The sequence below is a fragment of the Mastigoproctus giganteus genome, chromosome 6 (genome assembly GCF_048544385.1).
Source record: "Mastigoproctus giganteus isolate SK-2022 chromosome 6, ASM4854438v1, whole genome shotgun sequence".
NCBI classification, from domain to species: domain Eukaryota; kingdom Metazoa; phylum Arthropoda; class Arachnida; order Uropygi; family Thelyphonidae; genus Mastigoproctus; species Mastigoproctus giganteus.
In genome coordinates, this window is record NC_143580.1 from 210,495,558 (window position 1) to 210,519,629 (window position 24,072).

Genomic DNA, 24,072 nt, shown 5'->3' on the forward strand with positions numbered 1-24,072 from the left:
AGGAAATGCATATGACAGAAGGTTGTTCCAGAGAATGGCAGTTGAATGAATAAACGAGGAAGATGGGAAGTTGGTTCTGTGAGTTTGAAGTTGAACAGTAAATGGATGTTGGCTGGTGGCGGCACGTGTTCGGACTGTTTTGAAAGAGTGAGAGAGCGGGAATTATAGAAGCCAATTCAGAAGAACAGTGCTCATGGAAATATCTATAGAAGAGGCATGCAGCAGACGTCTATGAGACAGCGAGTGGAGAGACTTTGTTAGACACGAATCGTTAATTAACCTAACTGCCCTCTTCTGAATGGAACCAAGAAACCTGAGAGAGGTTTTGTGGGCATCACCCCAGATATGGGAACAATATTCCATGGTAGGGCGGATTTGCCATTTATACAGAGTGAGCAGCTGTTTGGAAGAATATTTGTTTGGACAATGCCGAGAGCAAAAGAGAAAATCAAATTTTTTAGATGCAGAGGAAGCAATATTTGTAATGTGCTTGTGCCAAAAGAAATTAGAAGTCAGAGTAATTCCCAAAAGAGATATATAATTTTGCCTAGAAATCAGAGTGTCACCAAAAATAAGCATAGGAGCAGAAGAATCCTTTTTTACGAGATAATAGCATTAGCATTATAAAACAAGACTGAGTTTTAGAAGGGTTGAAATCAACTAAGTTGTCTTTGCCCCACTGGAGAATTACCTGAAGATCGGCATTTAAGGAATTGGTAGCAGATTTTCGAGAAGTTGTAGCTGATTGAGCAGGGAAAGGTTTCTCAAATTGGAAAGTGGAATGCAATGTGCTGTCATCAGCAAAACTATGGATAGGATTTCCAGTCAATGGAAGAAGGTCATTAATATACAAGAGGAAAAGAGTGAGGGGGGAAAGAACTGAACCTTGGGGGGACACCAGCATTAGTGGAGAGGTTAGAAGACAGAGGGCCATCTACCATCACTCTCAGTGAGCGATCAGAGAGAAAAAGAGAAAACTGGATAACCAATTACAAAAAACATTCGGCAAACCATAAAATGGAAGCTTGCTTAGAAGACCTTTATGCCAAACACGATCAAAAGCCTTTCGGATGTCAAGAGCAACTGCTTGTGTTTCGCCAAACTTTTCCATTGAATTAGTCCATAAATGGGTAACATAAGCCAGAATATCAGCAGTGGATCGACAATGACGGAATCCATATTGGCGATCGTTCATCAGACGGAAGGTTTCTAGGTAGTTTAAGAGTTGGCGGTTAATTGATTTCTTCATTACTTTAGAAAGAGTAGAAGTAATTACAATGGGACGATAACTGGATGGGAGGGACTTTTCACCTTTTTAGGAACTGGCTGGATATGAGCAAATTTCCAAGCAGAAGGAAAAACATCTTTGGAATAAGAAAGTGAAAAAAGGCAGCAAAGAATAGGAGTAAGTTCAGGAGCACAGGTTCTGATAACAAGTTTCTTTGTTTATTTTGTTTTTAGGAGCATTAGCAACTAAGGCCATATTGCTCCGGGGATATGCGATGGTCATTCCCTGACCTTTCCGCATCCGCCGTATTTGGTGATCATGGGCTCGAACCCCGGTCTAATCAAGAAGCGTGTGCTATGCACTGCTGCTCCTGCCCACCTGGCTACAGAGGCGCCTTGAAAACAAGTGGAGAAATACATTCGGGACCTGGAGCTTTCTTAGGATCAAGATTTGTCAAAATCCTTTTGACATCCTTTTGACAGAAGACCACAGGAGGCATTGAATGGAACATGTTGGGAACGGTGGGAGGTGTTTTATCAAGATCATTAATACATGAGTAGGAAGAAAAATGGGATGCTAGCAGATCAGCTTTATCCTTGGCTGAAGTGACAACAGAGCCATCAGGTTTGGACAGAGGTAGGAGCAGAGATGGGCAAAAGTTGCGGCCAATAGCTTCGGCAAGAGACCAGAATGCTCGGCTACCATTAGGACAAGAAGCAAGTTTTCTGTTCTTAGCCTGTTCAAAATCTAGTTTGGATTGATTAATAATTGCTTTACAATTGTTGTGAGCTTAGGTGTAGGCAGAAAATGAACGGCTCCTGAACGGCCTTAGCATATTTATTGGAAAACCAAAGTTTAGAAAAAGGACGAGATTTTAAAATGGAGTGTGGGATAAAGGATTCCATTCTGCAAGAATAATTTCACTGACACAATCTGAGTAAACATTGACATCAGAAGTTTTGAAACAGTAATCTAACCAAGAAAAAGAAGAAATGAAATCTCGCAGGTCATCCCATTTTGCATTCTTGTAATGCCAAACAACACGAGATTGGGAATAGCCATGAGATAAAGGCTCCATTGGAGAAGAGACAATCACCAAGTTGTGATCTGAAGTGCCTAATAAAGTACCTCACATTTCAATCATGTACTTCAAAGGGTTGTTTGTAAGAAAAAGATCAAGCATGTTGGCTGTATGATTAGGATTGTCCGGTATTCTTGTAGGTAAATGAACAATCTGTGCAAGATCATTAGTAATTGCAAAAGCCTCAGCATCTCAAACAGCTGGGTCCGTCAGTGTAGCTAGAAAGCGGAAGCCAGCTGGAGTTGTGAACATTAAAATCACCAAGGAAAATTACCTCACTGTTAGGAAAGTTGGACTGGAGAAAGTCAAGTTGCAAAGAGAGGAAGTCAAAGAGCTCCAAGTGATTAGTGGAGTTGGGAGAACGGTAGAGACAACAGATGAATTTGACACAATGAGGTACAGAGATTTTAAGCCAGAGAGAAGATTCCAAATTGCCAAGTCTATGACAGGGAATATCAAAACGGACATATACACACAAATACCACCTTTGAGGCGAAACAAATCATACAGCGAATGATTTGGGCATCTGAGATGAGCAGTAGTTGAATCAACCGATAACTGAGATTCTGTCAGAAAAAGTACATGGGTTTGGCAGACTGCAAGTAGAATGGACATTGTTGAGATTAGAATTGAGACCATGTATATTTGTGAAATGAATTAGGAAGTGTTTGGGAGGTTTAGATCTTTTCGCAGATAAGCTTGCTCTATTAGTTTGACAATTCGTGGTGTACTCAATAGTAAGAAAAAGTGGGTGGGACATGCTGTATGAAGTAATGAAATTTTTGGATATGACGTACACATGGTAAGAATATACCCAGATCCTTGACATAACGTGGCCTCAACAATGCTCCCCACATACACACTACTTGGACTCCCTCCAGTCACTATCTGGCAGAGTAGAGGTAGCAAGATTATACACTAGATGATCCGGAAGCCTCCTAGAGAGTTACCAATAGGTTTGGTGCGGTGTACTAATTAGCGGCCGGCCTGTGAAAACCGTTTTATAGCTGTACCCTCGAAATGTAAAGAATATTGGACCTCGGCACGATGTTCATCATAACCTCAAAAGTCATCAATCATACTGCATGAGGGAAGAGATAGGGAAGGGTTTACTGGAACTTAGCTCTAGAGACTAAACATGGGTTCCACCACTTCAAGCCTCCAATAAGCAAAGTGGTGATATTGCACCAGTTGATTAGAGTCATCAGGCATTCCTGCATGTGGCGTGGGCGCACATCTCGACCCCTGATTACATTTGTTCACACCTGGGTGGTCACCCACCACCCACTTACTTGTGCATGGAGGTTATACCAAGGATTACTAACAGTCCCACCGTTGCGAACGTGCAAGCGTATAATAGTGCATTGGCATTCTACTTTCACATTACCTTATTTACAGATTCACTGAACCATAAATTTATTTCGGGACTTCTAAGAATTTTGTCAACAGGATGTCGAACTTTGTATGCATTTCGGGACTTCTAAGAACTTTGTATTCTTCTGAATGCATTTTGGGACTTCTAAGAACTTGTATGCAGATCACTTTACTGTCATTTTAAATAAAATCAGTTAGAAACGAACCCTTCCTTCGGAAACATGTCTACTAACAAAAGAAGGTGGCTCTTGATTCGTGGAAAATCGAAATTATTAGTGAGTTAGAATATGGTGCAAAAAACGTTGAAGTGTGTAAAAAATTTTTGTCCTCTTCAACAGTAAAGACATTGTGGAAAAATACGTATGTTTACATATTGGCACTGGAAAAGAACATAACCTAAAAAAAAAAAAGAATATTAGAAAGTGCGAGGTTACAAACACCGATGACACATTGCTTCAATGGTTCACTATACAAAGAAGTGCTGGATTTTCAATAGACGGTCCGACCTTGGAGGCCCAAGCGGAAAAATTTGCTAAACAATTTGGATGTGACAATTTTGTATTAACAACATTTGGCTGGATTGATTTAAAAACCGAATACAAGCATATTAATGCTTGTATTCTGTTTTTACCAGTACAAGCTTATATTAATACAAACAATATGTAGGTATATACTAATACTGTATTATTTTTTTCTCTCTAATATTGCTTTTGTTTTTTGAATCTATATTTTTATAAATTTATTGAGAATTTAAAAAAATAGGAGGCAGATTTAACTCATTACTGATATAGTGAGTAACGATTATAACAAGGAAATTTTGTAGGTCCCTTGCTCATTATAACCAAGTTTGACTGTATATACCAGTACTGAGTTGTATACAGCAATGTAGTGTCTTTTTGTGCTCCTAAAAAGTGTCTTTAAAAAATAATGTTTAAGTGCTCATACCATCAAAAGGATTACATCTTTGGATAGATCTCAATGTGGTGAGTCTACTGAAACTTTATTTGAGGCTGCCAGACAAAAATTAGCGCAACGGCGAGCTTTTTAAAATTCCGTTTATAATATCACTTTGGCCATTAGTTTAACATGGAAACGGAATTTCACTTAACGTTATGGTTTTTGGCTGGCAGTATTAAATTTTTGTAGTGACCTTACTCCCACATGCAAGTGGTGAATAAGTGCCTTCAGCTTTTGGAACTCAGGGAGGTTGTTGGTGATGCTGGGGACACCTTCAGATTGAAATAGCACACATAGCCAGCCTTAAAAAATTGAAACTTTGGCACTGCCCATCTCCATAGGAAAAATACATATAGCAATGGTAGCCATACTGCCTTCTTCCCCATAGTCCAGACAAAGAAACTGGCGGGAAGCTTGGACATAGCCATCGTGACGTTGCTGTGGGGACACAACAGTTATCACAGGGTTCCCTGCTTGTTGCCATAGCTACGTGCATACAATATGGATGCCCCCATTGGCGGCCGCCATTATATGTAAGTATATACACACACCATAGGCAGACATTTTGTGTCACTCAAAGGTGCATCTTCATTAAAATTAAGAGTAACAGTGATACCCATGTTTTAATATTCGTTCCACGTGAAATTATGAGTTATCAAATATGTACATTGGTTTCCATGGTGACCAGAGTGAAATTGGTGAAAGTGTATAACAGTGTCCAAAACATTACGAACCCTACGTGCACTAACCTTACATACATATTCCTCAGCTCCTAATGGTCCTAGGGGTTTGATATTTAGTATATGAGGAGAGAATAAAATTACTTCATCCCCCCCGGAGTTTCAACGCCCCCTGGTGGACAGGAGAGGAGATCACTTATAACCTTTGAACGGGTGGTCCGATCCCCACAAAAATTAGTGTGGTGGTTCCTTGTGCCCTCACCTGTCAGGGTACCAAGTTTCAACTTCATACAACGAGAACTCTATGTTCTGCGGGATGGAAAGTGCCACTGGCCTTTCATCCAGCTAACTTCAAAGCTACATAACTCCCTCCCTAACTGAGCTAGGGGGCTCCAACTTCAGGTGTGCCTGCCTCTTAAACACACCTGGAGACTGCAGGTGTACACAATACAAGGTACTCTATACAATAGCATTGCTGCGCCCTCTAGCTGATAAACCCTCCCTAACTGGGGAAGGAAATGAAAAAACAAGACACAACAAGTGATACTTCTAGTGAATCCTCTGAAGAGTCGACAAATACAACAAGCGACTCTGATGCAACCTCAATAGAAATGTATGAGAAAACATCTAGGACCCCAAGTCGGAAAAAACCCTTAAAAACCCCTGCTAGGGAGACTGGCAAGCAACTGGCTGCCCCTACCAGCAAAAAAACTAAATCTGCTGGAGGGTGCAAAGGAGCCACAACTCCCCAACAAAGTCAGACAAGAGTAAAACCAAAACAGAGAGAGAAGGAAGGAAAGAAGGAAAAAACCACTGACAACAAAACCAAATATGACAAACAAGTGGAGCCAAGCACATCTGTTGCTGGCATTTCCCACCTACCACCCAAAATAGAGAATGACACTGGAGACAATACAACTACTAACAACCAGCTGAGGTCAAATACTAACTCTAACACTGCCCAAACACACACACAATTAGAAAAGGTACTGAAAATAAAACCCCTAACGACTGCGAACAGGAACCAGTCACCAGCAACCTGAACACTGCTGAAGAAGACTTTCCAGCAATCACCAAAACGGGTAGAGTTCACACCTCAACTCCCCCACAGGCCACTGCAAAGGACACAGTGGAGGGTGTTTTTACCTTGAGGGAACAATTGATCCATACGCTGGAAGCAGACCCAAATATTCTGGCTACAACAGTAGTTGAAATCACAAAAATTTTCACAGCACTGGAAAAAAGATGCCTTATGTCCATCACAAAGCCAATAACCTCATCACAGACCACCTTCGCCGCAATAGCAGTGGCCCCAAAACTGGCTGGAGTGCCAACTCCTCCTCAGCCACAGGCCCAACATGTAATTATTGTCAGAGCAGATGAACAGTCGAGTCTGGCAACAAGCGAAGAAGTTAAGAAAGAAATTACAACCAAACTTAAAGAAGAGCTACGAAGTGTGAAGATAAAGTCAATCAGAAAAATCAGAGAAAGAGGTGTAATTATTGAAACGGCCACCTCCTCTGACTTAGACATACTCAGACAGACCAAAAAGATCAGAGATCTTAACTTAAAAGTAGATCCTCTAAGAAAGCAGAAACCAACAATAGTATTATATAACATAAGTACAGACATGAATGAAGAAGAACTTCTTATGGACCTGTTCCACAAGAACCTCAGCAACACAGAATTGGATTACGACACCTTTTTACAAGAAATAAAGGTGCGATTTAAAATGAAGGCTCGCACCCAGAACTTACAACACTGGGTACTTGAAGTACCCGGCCATATCAGGAAAATCTTCCTAAAAGTAGAGAAAGTCTATATTGGTTGGACGGCCCATGGAGTCAGAGACTTCACCACTGTCACCAGATGCTACAAATGTCTGGGATATGGTCACACCTCCAAATATTGCAAGCAAACAGAAAATACTTGCGGTCATTGTGGAGTGCTGGGACACCGAACCACAGAATGCCCAAAGAAGGACTCCCCACCCATCTGTCCTAATTGCAGGAACAGGAAGAAGAGTGATCAACACACATACAGAGACCAGAGTTGTCCTGAATATTTAAGAGCCATTGACCAAACAAAAGCCAGAACGGACTATGACTGACAAAGCTGAATACGCATCTAAAGTTATGGAACACATCAAAGCCCTGCAACTCAATTGCCAAAGATCAATATCAGTAATGAACGGACTCTCTAAAATTGCTACAGAAGAGAAACTAACAATACTAGGGTTACAAGAACCCTATACATACAAAGGAAAGGTAAAAGGATTGCCCTTTGGATCCCAAATGGTGACATCAAACCCAGAAACTACTGGTACAGGAGGAAATGCAAGAACCTGGGTCTGGGCGGCCATTACTATCTTAGACCCACAAATAACAGTCACCAAGATAAACAAACTATGCACAGAATACGCAGCATGTGCATGTCTCGAAGGCTCATTTGGCCGCATTTATGTGGCTTCAGTATACATGAGATGTAGCCAAAACACGCAGTCAATTGACCCCTTCCTCAACTATTTAGAACACCTCCTACTCACACTCTCACAATCAGCAATACTAATAATGACAGACTCCAATGCAGCATCTACCCTGTGGAACAGCCCCACAACAAACCTCAAAGGAGAACTCCTAGAGGAATTTATCCATGCAAACAGCATAAAGGTACACAATACAAAAGGTCATCCACCAACATTTGTTAGTGCACATGGACAATCTTATATTGATGTCACCATGACAAACAGGTTCTTTACATATAATCTAACAAACTGGACAGTACATCCATCATGGACAACCAGTGATCACAACCCCATTACCTTCACGATAGCCACATTGCCTACAACACCAACCTTCCGCAGGAACTACGACACCCCAAGGTACAAAACTAAAAACGCAAACTGGGAACACTTTGACAGGAATCTAATAGATCTTACCAGGGAGAAACTGGAACAACAAAATGGGGATGTGAACAAGCTCCAGCAGAATATCACAGATACTATTAAAGAGGCGGCTAACAAAACCTTCCCACTCAAACAAAGGAAGCCCAGAACAGTTCCCTGGTGGACCCCAGCACTTGCAACACTAAGGAGGGAACTAAGAAAGGCTAGGAAGGAATTCCAAAAGGCAAAAAGAAACAACCACAATCAAGCGGAACTGGCCACTCTATATGAAACGTACAAAACAGCTAGGAACAATTATTTCAATAACATTCAAAAGGAGAAAAAACTAGCATGGGACAGACTAATTCAAAGAACACTGGGAAAAGATCCTTGGGGCTTACCGTACAAACTACTTATCAATAAGCTACATCCAACAACCCCATTAGCATCAATAGTAAAGCCTGACACAACGGAAACACTCTCCTGGAGTGCAACTATGGACACCATATTAGATGAAATTATATACCAAGATATAACTGTACCAGAAAACCTGGAACAGACAAACATTAGGATTCAGCACCTGACATATACTGCAGTGGCAGAAGAGGCACGGTTTACAGAACAGGAAATAGAAGCTGCGATCACATCTTTAAAGGATGGTAAAAGCCCTGGAATAGACCTGATTGAGGTCTCCATAATAAAAAGGGTATGGAAAACCTGCCCAGATATGCTGAGAAACCTTTATAACTCCTGTCTTGTAGCTGGCACCTTCCCTACAGCTTGGAAAACAGCCAACCTGAAAATTATATTAAAGTCCCCAGAAAAACCGACAAACCAGGCCACGTCATATCGACCAATAGCACTGTTACCCTTCCTTGGGAAAGTGCTGGAAAAACTCCTGGCCCAAAGACTCAGAAACTACTATAACTCAAAGGCACTAAATTCAAACGGGCAACTAGGCTTCACTTCACACAAGTGCACCACAGATGCAATTAACCTTATGCTAACAACAATTAAAAATTATAACCACAAATATGTCCTCGGCCTCTTCGTGGACTTCAAAGGGGCATTCGATACACTATGGTGGCCGAGTGCCCTTGCGAGGTTCCGAGAGGCTGGGGTATCAGCTCCAATCTACAAGCTTATGGACAGTTACTTTCAAGACCGGCGCGCAGTAGTCTCCTCGGGCTGTTGCTCAGTTATGCGAAAGATAACAAGAGGATGCCCGCAGGGTTCAGTCCTGGGACCCCTGTGCTGGAATATGGTGCTGGACGGGTGGCTAAATCTACCACATGGAGAGATTATACCCATCGCATACGCGGACGATCTCGCCCTGGTAATCCCAGGAAACTCACGCAAGGAACTCGAGGATAAAACAAACACAATCCTGCAGGAACTTTACACATGGAGCAATACTCATAAGTTGATAATATCAATACCAAAGACCAAGCAAATCCTTCTCAAAGGCCACCTCGACCTCAATAGACCACCAAATATTAAATTAGAAGGTCAAAGAATTGAACTAGTGCGTCAGCATAAATACCTGGGCATCTGGATAGATGACAAGCTATCCTTTCTGCCACACATCAGGCATATCGTCAAATCAATCAGGAAAATAGCAGGATGGCTCATTAACATCACAAAAGCCATATGGGGAATTAAATCCTCCACACTAAGCCTATACTACTCCTGCTTGTACATTCCCATTGTCTGCTATGGAGCCGGGGCCTGGGGTTACAGAGCACTGAACTCGGCTTGCAAAAAATACTTATTGCAGTCACAAAGAGTCTTTCTCCTGGCAACCTGCAGAGCATGCAGGACAATTTCTACTGAGGCCCTCCAGGTACTGTGCGGGAGACCACCCGTATACTTTGATGTAATCTACCACTACCTGGCACACAACCAACGGCTAGGCATACAGGCTACGCTGGGAGGAATTGCCAACGACACCAACCAAAGTATAAAAGAAAACAAAGCAAGAATTTATAGGGACATAGGCACAAAATGGCAGGATATCTGGCAAACAACAACTAAGGGAAGAGACACCTTCACCTTCTTCCCACAAATATATCTGCGAGACAAATCCAGGAACTGGTGGACACCAAGCATGCATACTACTTTTCTAATCACAGGACATGGTAGTCTCAACTCCAAACTCCACAAATTAGGCCTAACTCTCTCCCCCCTTTGTCAATGCGGCGAAGAAGAAACAGTGAAACACCTCATACTTGACTGTTACCTCTACACAGATCTGAGACATCCCCTGCTATTGGGGACTAACGTAACTAACGCTGGAGAATTCCCACAACTGATAGCTGGGGCAGAATCGCTCAAACTTCTTTCAGCTTTTGCAGGAAAATTATTCAGGCGAAGGGCGGCCCTCCAGCAGGAAGCACAGAGAGACAGTAGGTAAATGGGAAAATGAAAAGGAATGAAGTGGAAGGGACTCAACAGAACAAGAAAATAGGAAGTAACGCAGAACGGAAGCACAATTATACTGAACTGAATAAGAAGCAAAAGTAAGGACTCAAGAACAAGACATCCCACAGCTTAGGAGCAGCGGAGCACACATAACTGTGATGTAGCTTCCTTGAAATTAGTGACTAACACTGAACATGCCCTAAAGAACTGGGTCGATGTCATAGGCCACATAGTGTCTTCAGTATGTGCGTTTTTTTTTTTTTTTTTTTTTTATTTATTAGTGAGGACCCTACCTTCATAGGACAGGACCGAGATCTACGAGAAGCTGAGCAATCGAGAATTTCACTTGGTTATAGCCCTACAGGACTGGGTCGAAGCCACTGGCAATAATCATGTTTCCCGTTAACTACCCTGCCACACTGGCTTGTCCGTCCTTCTACTCGCAAAACACACAATGAACTCATCTCCACACACTCTAGGACAGGATTGAGCCCTGCAAGAATGTGTGTCTTGAATGCGGTGCTTCCCCTCAAGATGAAATTAAACCCTGTAGGACGAGCAAAGATAACTGTGAACTGTATAGCTATGATAATTATAAGATATTCTTAACTACCTTAGAACTGTTAAGTTGCTGTTGCGGTAGCGCTGTGGTTAAGGACACTGGTTGTGTCTTCGGCCGTAGTGTTGTTGCGACAGTGGCTGTTTTGCCAAGTATTTATATTGTCAACTGTAAAATTGTAGTAATTACTAACTTAGAAGTGTTCACTTTTGTTCAGGTTTGCTGTGGCTCCGGGGGTGCCGCGGTTGTGGTGCACTGGTTTGTGTCTGTCGCCGCGGCTCCGTCGTGGCTGCCGCAGGTGCATGGAATTGATTGTTACGCCGTGCCCTCTTCTGGCAGGATGGGCCCCTACAAGGGCCAATATTTGGTATAGATCATTGGACAACCTAAACACTGAACATGCTAAACTCACTAGAAACACCCACTACTTTACTGCTCCCCTTAACTAAATCTAAATTCATCCACACGCTATGCTTTAATCTCCTGACGAAACTTAACTTATTTTAAATTATTACCATATTGTATGTAAAACACACTAGAAACATTCACTCCATTAATTGATCCCCACTCAACTAAACCAACTCTATCCACACTTGATGATTTACTCTTTTATTGCTATATTTATCTCTATTTTAATATTATTGTATAAACATATAGAGGTTCAAGAACCTCCTTTTGTGATAACCAGACTCCCTGGAGCGCCTCCACGTGGCTAGGGACGGGAGTCAGGACGCAAGATATATCTGTTCTTGCCTCCTGGCTGCAAAGTCTCCAGGTGCCGGCATACAACACTCAACAAAACAAACACTCAAACAAAAACCTCCCCATACACACACTCGCCGGCTTAAAAAACCTACAAGAATCATTGCGGCAATAGGGGAAACCCTGGAGGCTGCAGTAAACAAAAATACTTTGAATACTTTGTATATACCAGTAGAGTATGCTTTTATATATTAGCTTAACTAACATTTTTAAGTCTCTGGATTTCTGTTTGATTAGATTATATTCTATCATCTATTAGATTATATTCTATCATCAATTGGTTCTGATTATTCAAGAACCATACTGTTGCAGACCTTTCCCTCTTCAAAAATGCTGAGTCAAAGTTTTCTTTATAATAATGGCACTACTGTTCAGACTTGGCTGTCGAGAATATTTCCAAAGCTTCACCGGAAAGAGAACGACTGCATACAGTTTTTCTTTTCACCTGTTTAAATATTCTCTTATATTCAGCACTGCTATGTGGAATTGTTAAAATGCCAAGAACACCTTTCGATAATTTGTTGTATTTCAAGCTTCCTTGTGTGTTTATAAGTTTCCTCACCCAACTGTACATCAGTTCTTTCTACTTTCACAATAGCATCTAGTAGGTTCTCGAACTGATGCTGAAAAACATCTGGCACCAAGAAGTAGAGGAAACTTGTCCACAAAATAGTTAAAATTTGAAAATGATGCACTGTCACTGATGAAATTTGTGCTACCTCAGCATTTATAAGGACTTTATTTTTAAATAGCAACTTGTGCACCATGTATTCAATGCAGCCATAAAGCACATACTCATTGAGCAATAAAATCTCTTATTTTAGAAACCTTCATGGTATAAATGCCTATGACTAAGTAAACTCATCCTTCTGGTTCAGTCTGTTATCATAATCAATTTCCAAAATGGAAGTGGAAGATCTGAAAATTGTTGGTAAAATAAATTTGCACAAAACATTCTTCAACATATTTAGAAGTTATGATCTCAGTACATGAATGTGAGGTATGCTGGATTGAAGAGCTATGTTTGGATTTTCAAATATTGGCATAACATTTAAATAAAACAAACAAATTACTTTATTCAAGCTAGAAGAGAAAAATGGGAACATACAATATACACAAGTAAGGATAACATGCATTGAATTATCAGCTTGAATGGCCTGTTTAGGATTGCTTTTACCAGAACTGTGCAAGTCAGAAGTTCTTGTTCTTCGGAATTTCATTAAGTTCTCTTCCTTCAAAACTTTTGGATTGTGAACTGGATTTAGACACAAGTCCATGCCAATCACTAGTAATTTCATCCTACTTTTCAATTTCATAACTCTGAAAAGTGCTAATATTGCTCTTCCTACAACTACTTCAAACAGATTTGTCAAAGGTTGCCACTGTTCTATTCTATCTAGTTACACATAGAATCAAAGACAGCCACTGACAGACACATATGCTTCAAAATCTTTACTTCATTGGAATCCACTGGTTGAAAGTGTTTAAATCTATCTTTCCTTTTAGCACTTCTTTCTAAATGGTAGTATATATCAATCAAGTATTCATCCAATGCACAGAAAGGTATGCGACAATTTTGTATTTAACAACAATATCAGTGCTAATTGCCACACAGTTTTTTGAAGGAATCCCTCATGCTTTCAGATTGTTTGCAAGATATCCAATGTTTCACCTGCAGAATTGCCTTCCAATGCTGGCATAGAGAACAAGCTGCTTTTGATTTGACAATTTTTTTTTTACACAAGAGGTCACCACAATGGATATAGCTTGGAATCACTTTGATTACTGCCATCCATAGCAATTGAAAACAGCCTGTTTTTCATAGCTATTAATGTTTTACCATGCAATGCTTGTTTTTATTCTTCCACAAATATATATATATATTTTTTTTGCTATTTTGGTATTAGGAATCATATTTCTAAACGACATACTCTCACATGATCAGAACAACTCAGAAAAAGAAGAAGATGGCAAAAATATGCAAATAAACATTCAAGCAATACCTTAAAACATTCAATGTGTATATTATCATTATAAAATACATCTATTTTTACATTTCTTTCTATTCCCCTCATGCTGTCTGTTGTTATGCTAATTTTTTTTTTTTTTTTGGAAAATGTCTGATTACACTGCATTTCCCACCACTTTAAAAATGACAATGATATACAGTCAACAAGAAAAATATTACTTTTTCCTTTTCCTTTTTTTTCCAGATTTTACAATATATCGAAAATCTTATATACATCTTATGAAATTTTACATTATATTTCTTTAGTTTTTTTACTGAAGGACATTGTTAACTAGTTTCACACCACACAAGTACATGCATTTGCACTATGGCACATTTCTATTTTGAAATGTAGAATACCAACAACATACCTGACAGCCAATTTCATAACAAAAATAAGTAGAAATTCACAAAATTAAAAAAAAAAAAAAAAAAAAAAAAAAAAGAATAAAACAAAATCCAATTTTAACATAGCTGTTTTTTTTTGTGAAAATAAAAAGGAGAAAAACTGAGTTTTAGTAAAAAGGTGTAGAAACTTGTCACCAACTATATTATAACAATGAGGTGGAGAAGGGTGAAAGAGTAAAAGTCGGCAGATTCTCCATTGTAAATCCAGAGAGTTAGCAGATGTGAACATAGTAAATCACAATTGGCTAGTATCTAAATCTCAAATTTGTGTGTGTGTGTGTGTGTGTGTGTGTGTGTGTGTGTGTGTGTGTGTGTGTGTGTGTGTGTGTGTGTGTGTGTGTGTGTGTGTGTGTGTGCGCGCGGAGATCCAAATCTCCACACACGCTTCTTTTTCAGCTCCCACTAAAATTCTCTTTAACTGGTTGTTTAAGATCCTTTTCTATAATTATGTAGCCAATTATACTTTTCTTGTTCTTATTATGCTTCCTCCAGTAAAACTGTAATAAATTTTATGACAAAATACTAATTAAGAGGGCATGCTTGGTAGATGATCATAATTAATTCAGCAGCCATATATCTGGAAAGGACCCTATTAAGAGTTACCCCATGAGGAGCAGGCAATGGGTCTGAATCCCAATCTGCCCACCACAACATAGGAAATGCAGGTGAGATCTCTTACTTTTTCAATTTCTCAGGCACTTCAAGTGTTTACAGAAGTAATCATATTAAGATCATTCTTTAATACGATTAAAGAATGATCATAATTTTTCATGAAAAACAACACTGCTTGCTATTTCTAGCTAAGCTGTGGAATTTAAGACGAAACCAAGCTGCATCACATAGCAACTGCACAGTTCACTAGTGTGCATGGTGTGACCTCGACAGTCAATCAAGTTTATGCCTCTTCAGTTTCGTAACAATGGACCACACGAGGAACAGTATGCTATACTCAGATTTTGTTTACGTCTCAAGAAAACATCAGCTGAAGCATACGAAATGTTAAAAGAGGCTTATGGTGAATCTACACTACCATGTAGTACAACTTGAAATTGGTTTAGAATGTTTAAAGATAGACATGATTCAATCACAAAAATCGGTGGTCTTGGATTACCAACCAATGCTATCACCACAGAAAGCATAAGTACTGTTTCTGTAATTGTGAGAGCACATTTACTACAAAAGCAGTGAAACAGTAAGTAAGCAGTGTCAGCTGTAAAACAGTATGGTAACTGGCAGAAATGTTGAGAATAATATGTAGAAAGCATGCACAGTATTCTCCACAATCATTTGCATATGACACATGTTTGAGCATGCTGAGTACCAAGACCACTCTTAACCAAGCAACAGCAAGTTCGCATGGAGATTTATCAGGAGATGCAACAGATGGTTACTGAAGATGGTGATAATTGCAGATGAGACATGGCTCCATCATTTCAACCCAGAGAGTAAGCAACAAAGGTCCGTTTAGAGGTCTACCATATCGCCAAAACAGAAAAAAGCAAAGGTTATGGCTTCTGCAGGAAGCCATAACCTCTGCTTGTTTCTGTTGTGCTTACTCTTTTTATGACATTCAAGGAATTGTTTACTAGCATGTTGTGCCACATCATACAACGGTTATGGAACCTTACTGCAGAACTCTACAACATACCTAGTGGGATCACATTTGTCACATGGCTGCTTTGATCATACTGTCATCAAGTACTTAGCCTGCATTAATGTCAAATACGTTCCTCATCTGAGGAACATGTTTGATATTATCTACAACCCTGACCTTGCACCCTGCACAAAAACACTGGAGGCAATTCTCAAATGCATGTCAAAAAATTACTTCCACCATGTTTTTGAAGAATGGCAGAAACATTGTAGTAGGTACATTTCATCAATTGGGGACTGCTTTGAAAAGGACCCTCAAAATCAGCATGATTAACAAAGATATGTTGTGAAAAAAAAATTATGAGCATTCTTTTTTAAACAGCCGTAATAATATTAATAATAATAGTAACAAAAACAATGGCAACATTTTACATACCTGTTATTTGCTAAATTGTCTAAACATCCTTCTATAAATTTCATTCTTATCATCTTATCAGTTGAAAAGCAGACCAAATTACAAAGGACTTTCTCTGCTTCAACAGCTAATCCTTCACCAAGCTGAACCTAACAAAGAAATTTACACTTTGGTATAACAAAAACCATTCCATATCAATGGACACGTAACTATGATTATTTAAAAATGGCTAACTACTTTTATACTAAAAATGCATTTACTGATCATTAATTTATTCATAAACTTAATTAATAAATAATGAAGTAACAGTAAATTTCACATCAAATTTTCTGTTTTAAATCACACAATGGAGCTATCCTACTAAACACACAATTTTAAATTGCAAAAAACTGAACTTTAAAGACTTTTTTTTTTGACAGTGTCTACAATTCTGCCCAGACAAGAGAGGAGGGAGTACAGGAACTCCCCGACTTACGCAATACTCGACTTATGGAAATTCGACTTTACATATGTTTTTGCTGGCCAGCGCAAACTTAAAAAATCGTGGAAATATCATAATCTAAACCCAATAGCACTTTTTTTTTTTTTTTTTTTGTAATTCGTTCAAAGTCTTGGAAGTTGAAAATTTCACTGTATGACAAGGCTATTTGTCTTTCTAAAAGGTCATATTTATAATGGAAATTGCACTACGCTTTCATCGTTATCATATGTTCCCATTAAAAGAATCAATTTTGAATGCCTTTGCGATATTTTTCTAAATCACGTTTCTGGAGGTCACGCCCAAAAAATAATTTGCCCTTTCTGGTTTATTGGGCTTTTCTGTTAGTGAATCTAATTATAAATGGGTAGTAAACTCGATCTTATTGCATTTGCGATAATACCGATAACTGCAGTTATGTGGGTTTTTAAGCTATTATGGTGAAATGTGTTCAACTTCACTGAAATCTTCAATCATATAAAAACAAATTTTCAGAAACTTCTCTTAATTCCTATTTATGTATAACAATAATGAAGGGAAAGTACCCAACAAAAAGTGTGCAAGTGGTGGTAGTGCCAGGAAATGAAACAAAATTGATTTATAAATGAAGATGAAAATGATTAAGAAGTACGAAGCAGGGTAGTAAACTCGATTTTATTGCATTTGCGATAATACCGATAACTATAATTGTGTGGGTTTTTGCGCTATTATTGTGAAATGTGTTCCCCTTCACTGAAATTTTCAATCATATAAAAAACAAATTTTCAGAAACTTCTATTCATTCTTATTTAGGTATTACAATGAAGAAGGAAACGTGACCAACAGAAAGTGCAAGTGGTGGTAGTGCCAGGACACAAAACAAAATTGATTTAGAAATGAAGATAAAAATTATTAAGAAGTACGAAGCAGGACAAAGTTTGCCATCTATTTCAAGGGAATTAGGTCTCGCTGTTTCAACAGTGAATACTATTTTAAAGGACAGTGTGCTATACATGCAAAGGATCAACACACTTAAGATTAACAGTGATCAGAAAACAGTGTTCAGGTGCTATACTGAAGATCGAACAGCTATTAATAATATGGATGGAAAATCAGATTCAGAAGCAATTGCCCCTGAGTCTAATGACCAATCAAGCAAAAGCAAAAAGTATTTATAAAGATATTAAGGATAAGTACGGCAAACCCCAACCCAAGTTCGTAGCAAGCAATGGGTGGTTTAATAGGTTCCAGCATCGCGCTGGTTTCCAAAACATTAAAGTATGCAGTGAAGTCGTCAGTGCCGATTCTACAGCTGCAGAGAAATTTTGTGATGTGTTCAAAAAAATTATTGATGAAGGCGGCTATTCAAAGCTGCAAATTTTTAACATTGACGAGCCTGCTCTATATTGGAAAAAAATGCTGGAGCGAACATATATTGCCAAAGAAGAAAATACAATGCCAGGTTTCAGGTGTCAAAAGATAGGGCCACGTTCTTGCTTGGGGTTAATGCTGTGGGAGATTACAGATTAATACCACTGCTTTTCTACCATTCTGGAAATCCTCGTGCATTTAAGAGCATCAATAAAGCCATCAATAAAGCCGTGCATTTCCGATCAAACCAGGGAGCATGGATAACAATATCTCTTTGAGGATTGGTTTAAATGCTGCTTCATTCCTGAGGTTGAAAAATATTATAAAGACAACAACGTTCCTTTCAAGATTTTGTTTCTATTAGATAATGCTCTTGGACATCCTACGCATCTAGATGATTTAAATTTGAACGTGAGAGTCATATTTCTACTGTTAAACACAGCTTCACTCATCCAACCTAGGGATCAGGGTGTTATTTCAAATTTAAAAGCATACTATTTATGCACGTGTGCTCAGGCATTGTCTGCAGTAGACGATGAGAAAAATTTTACGTTAAGAGACTTTTGGAAATCTTACAATATTTACCACACCATCTTAAACATTAATAAGGCCTGGGTGGAAATTACTAAAAGTTGTTTAATGGCACATGGAAGAAAATATGCCCACGGCATGTAAAAGGCTTCAAAGGATTTGAAAAAGAAGAATTATATGAAGAGGTTACAGATAAGATTGTAAAGGTTGCCGAGCTACTTCAGTTGAAGGTTGGTGCCAAAGACGTGGAGGAGTTAACAGAAAATGAAGAGAGGGAATTATCTAATGAAGAACTTATTGACTTGCAGGCAGCGATAGTGAAAGAAGAAAATGCTCACGAAGCTCAAGATGAACCAAATGAGAAGCTAAGACATATCATCACCAGAGAGATGGCAATGGCATTTCGTGAAATTGCATCGGCAATGGCGAGGTTTGAGAAGATGAATCCTGACAGCGAATGATAATTAAAAGTTAACAGAAAGGCGAATGATATGCTTGCTTGTACAAAGAAATCTATGAAATCTTTCTTTTCAAAGAAATCTTTGAAAAGAAAAAAGCCACTGTCCAGTCATCCATTAATATGTTCTTTCGCAAGGTTGAGTGGCCTGCCCCCTCTAATTCTCCACAGCCCTCAACCTCCGCAACAGCATACTTATCAGCTGAAGACATTGATTCTTGCAACGATGCTTGAGAGGTAAAACTTACTGACATTATGCCTGTCTCCACTCTTTGTAATTTTATAATTGAAATTTTTTTTAACTTGCATGCTTTTGTAATTTTTCCTGCACATGAGAAAAAAAATTGAATAAATATAATAAATAATTCTATTTACATGTTCGTCGAACCTTTCTTTTTTGATTCAATCAATTCAGCAAACACAGCTGTGAGTGCTGCACAAGCATGGTGGAAATTGCCCCACTAGTAGCGTTCCATGGAACGCAACCCTTACGTAAGTCAGGGAGTTCCTGTATATGATGATAGCCTTGTCGATCAATTCAGCCCTGGAGAGAATGTGCAAGGTTCATGGGGTAGAATTTTTCTCAGCATGGTCTGTGCTTGTTAACAGGAGAGACTGTTTCTACAGTGATGGGATAAACTTAAAGAGAAAGGATGGCAAATTATTTGCTAATGCTATCAAGGCAGTGTTAGGTGGGTCAGAAAACTGCTAGCTCGGGGGGGGGGGGTCACAGACTAATGGATTAATAGTAGCCACAGGAAGAGGTGAAAGTGATTTTTGCACTGCTTCTACTGGAATGAGCAGAAGCCTGGAAAGCAAAGGTAGTGGAGATTTCAAGGACTGCTGGGAGTCATCATGGAACAAGTAAATACATGGGTTGTGTTAAGGTAACTAAGAGTAAGAACCGGTGCATGTATACTTGCATGTACACCAATGGTAGTAGTAGTAGTACAGTAAGTAAATTTGATGAATTTAAGATGCTGGTGAAGACATCAAAGGCTGATATTGTTGGGATATCAGAGACATGGTGTCACACAGAGATAAAGAATGCAAAATTGGAATTTGGGGAGTACAATTTGTACAGAAAGGATAAAAGGGGAGAAGAGGTGATGCTGTTAGTTAATAAACACGAAATCTAAGGAAGTGCATCCAGTTGGTATGGGTGGACAGTGCAGTGTTCAATCAGTTTGGTGTGACATAAGCACTGAGAAAATCAACTTAAAAGTAGGAGTATGTTATAGGCCTAATGACTCTGATGAGTACAACAAACACAAGTACAGAGAAATAGAGGAGATCAGTAAATCAGATTGTCTTATAATGGGGGATTTTAACTTCCCAGATATTGACTGGAATTTGTGGGTTGGTCACTCACATACTAGCAAGATGTTTGTGGATTTATTGTATAATTGCTTTCTGCAGCAGCATGTTTGAGAGGCAATCAGAAGGAGTAATACTCTTAGTCTGATTATCAGCAGTGATTATTCATGCCTTAAGAATCTGCAGATAAAGGAACACTAGATGACAATGATCACAGTGTACTGATGTGGAATTGACTCAAAGATGTAACTGCCACCAGTGGTAAAGGGAAGGGTTTTTGCTTTTGAAAAGGTGACTACAGTGGTCGCAGACAGTTTTTAAATTCTATCATCAGTTGGTGGACCGACTGATGATAGAATTTAAAATAGTTTTGTTTCATTAGACCAACAGTTTTGTTACATTAGAGACCGTGAAAAGCTGCTTTAAATGTTTTCCTTTTAGAGATTCATTTCAGAGGTTTGTTTTGTTTTGTTTCGTTAACATTTAATATCTTGGATATAAAACTTTCGAAATATATTTTTAAAGGAACTTCTTGTCTTATTTTTAGCTGAAGAATATGCTCCTATGCTTGTACTGTGCAAATTTAAAAACACCCTGTTTATACATTTCATTAATAATACAAGTATTATTTATATGCAAGTAGTAAATGAAAAATTTATGAAATTAAAAGCGAATTTAAATTTACATTTAATTTACATTACAAAATTATTAAAAATAACCCCCCAAAGAGTAAAAATTATTAACAATTATTCAGAATATCTGTAACAAGAGAATTGTTAGAGATATTGAGAAAGTAAATTACTAACTACCAATCATCTGAAATATATGTGAATAATTTGCTGTAATTGAACAAATTAAGTATAACCTCATAATTACACCCATTAGCAGTTAGTAACTACTAATTATTCAAATGAATTGATTACTCTCGGTTATGCCTGTCACTAGGATAACCTTTATTGTCATATGATCAATATACTCAAAAGGCATGTCAGAAATACTTTTTCCTTTGCATAAAAACAACTAGACCTTCCTCTTTCACTTTTAGCACTTCTAAACAACTCACTCTATGGAAATCTACTCGAACACAGAAGTGTTTTCATATCTGAGGTAGTTCCTCCAAATAATACTGTGTGGGCTGAAAAACCGAGAATAATTCAATGGGAAAAAACATTACTTCCTCCACCTGAGAATGGATAACCACAGTCCTGATTGAAGAAACCTTTGGGAATTCCTCCAGTCCACAACAGGACTCAAACTCAGACCACTCAGAATGAGAGTGGTGAAACCACTATACACATAAACATGAAGAACCTTACTGACAGTGATCCAAGGAATATCAACAGTTCGAGAAGCCACATATGCATGCTAGAAATATTGTGAGTGTTCATCAATTCAGCCATCAGCGCAACAACTTCTGACCAAACTCCAGAATATATCCAGTTTGTGGATCTCTACCACAGATATTTGTTATTTCTTCAAATCTCATAATGATGTTAATGGGAGGTTCTTGAACATAGAAGTTTTGTTACATTAGAGAGCTTGAAAAAGGCAGAAAGCCATAATAACACTACAGTTTTTTCATTAAAAAATGAAATATTAAATATTTGTCTTGTTATTCATACAATGAAACATCTTGATATAAAAATTTGGACCCTCTGGTATTGAAAATAGAACTATTTTTCTTTTCTCAAAAAATAAATAAACTTTAGGCCTAACTGTGTAAAAAAGTTCTATAATACTTCCTTTTACATTTTATTTTCTAAAAATAGCGAAGTAGCTAAGGACTTTACAACTATCCTGTATAACAACACCATTACTGAGATGGAAACATTTTTCAGCCAAATTCATAAAATAATTAAATTTTTCAATCACCAGTGAAGAATTTGATACTGAAAATTTTTATACAATTGTAACGTACACTGAGTGATCACTGAATTATGACCACCTACCTAACTTCATAGGTCCTCCTTTTGCCCTCAGTACAGCAGCTATCTGACGTGGCATTGATTCAACGAGATGTCGGAAGCGTTCGGGAGGTATGGCCAACCTAGCTGTGTGTAATGCGGTCAGCAATGCAGGTATGGAGGTGATTGGTGTATCCAGGTGTCTGATATGCCTTTCCATAGTGTCCCACAAGTGCTCTATGGGATTGATATCAGGGGAGTTCAGAGGCCAATCAATATGCTGGAAGTCAGAATTGTGTTCCTCAAACCATTCCTACACATCAAGTGCCATATGGCTTGGCGCACTGTTATCTTAGAAGACACCTCACCATTCGGGAAAAAAGTGTAATATAGCAGGGTGTACACAGTCAGCAAGCAGTTGATGATAGCGGAGACCAGTGAAACGTTTTTGCACCAGGGGGTCCACGTTCCTGCAAGTGAAACATGCCCCACACAACCTCCTCCAGCAGCCTGCACTTTTGATATCATGCATGATGGATCAAGAGCCTCGGTGTTGTTGATGCCAAATCCGTACATGACCATCCACAGTGTGGAGTAAATAACATGACTCATCCGACCAGCACACCTTCTTCCAGTCTTCTAACGTCCAACTTGCATGCTCTTTGCACCAGGCGAGTCTGTTACGCCAATGAACCTTGGTTAGGAGAGGACGCCGCAGGGGTCGTCTGCTGGTATAGTCCATACGTGCAAACATGTGATGCATGGTCATGCCAGATATTGTTCCAGGTTGGCCCATGTTGTATTGGATAGTCAACTCTTCAACAGTGCTGCACATGTTCGCCTGTATGAGTCATCAGACCCGGCACTCACCTCTAACATCAAGCTTTCACTGACCTTTGCAGTTTTGCTGTCAGGTCGTTATTTGACTATTTTGACGCCAGCCCTGGTACAGTTTAACAACGGCAGCTATCAAACATCAAACACCCCACCAGTTCAGCCATTTGGAAATTGTCGAGCTCCCACAATCTGTCCTTTATCAAAGTCCGATAAATCCTTCCTTTTACCCATCACACTCAGAATTTTACTATCTACTGAACCACCCACTAACACCCTATCTTGTACCTCACGTAGTCAATGGGTTGCATTCAGTTTTCATAGGGATGGTCATAATTCAGTGATCACTCAGTGTATAGTAATCTCCATTATCTGGCAATGGTTTAACTAGGATGCAAAGTAATCAGTCTCTGCAGTATATACAGAAGTCAAATTGGATAAAAGAGGGAAATAAATGGAGTCAGTTAAAGGTGTAGGGTAGCAAACTGTAAGGCTAATTTTAACGTTCTTCTCAGACTTTTTTAGTATTTGAGTTGATGTGCATGTCTATCATCAAGATAAAATGGAAAAAAAAGGACTGATCTTTCCACTAAACAAAACTGCAACTTATCAATAAATGTGATAAATGTGTTAAGTGTCAACCTTAATGAGACTCTACTTGAATATGGGGAGCAACAAGGATGCAGCTCTCATTTGCAGAATGCTGATTTGAAATTAACATAGTACCATTTGCAGGAAAGGCAAAAATGTAAATTTATTTACATGCATACTATATCCATATTTATAAATGTACTTATATTATTAATGTAGTATAAATGAATTCCTATTCAT

At 38.8% G+C, this 24,072-nt stretch overlaps 1 protein-coding gene across 1 annotated transcript in view; it reads right to left on the bottom strand.

The window, feature by feature from the left end:
* puf (ubiquitinyl hydrolase 1 puf) overlaps nt 1–24,072 on the bottom strand; it is a 1,022,896-nt gene that overhangs the window by 790,614 nt on the left and 208,210 nt on the right. Inside the window, exon 13 of the mRNA XM_090376705.1 lies at nt 16,392–16,519. Within this exon, the coding sequence (XP_090232831.1) occupies nt 16,392–16,519 (128 nt within the window). The remainder of the gene's footprint in view (nt 1–16,391; nt 16,520–24,072) is intronic.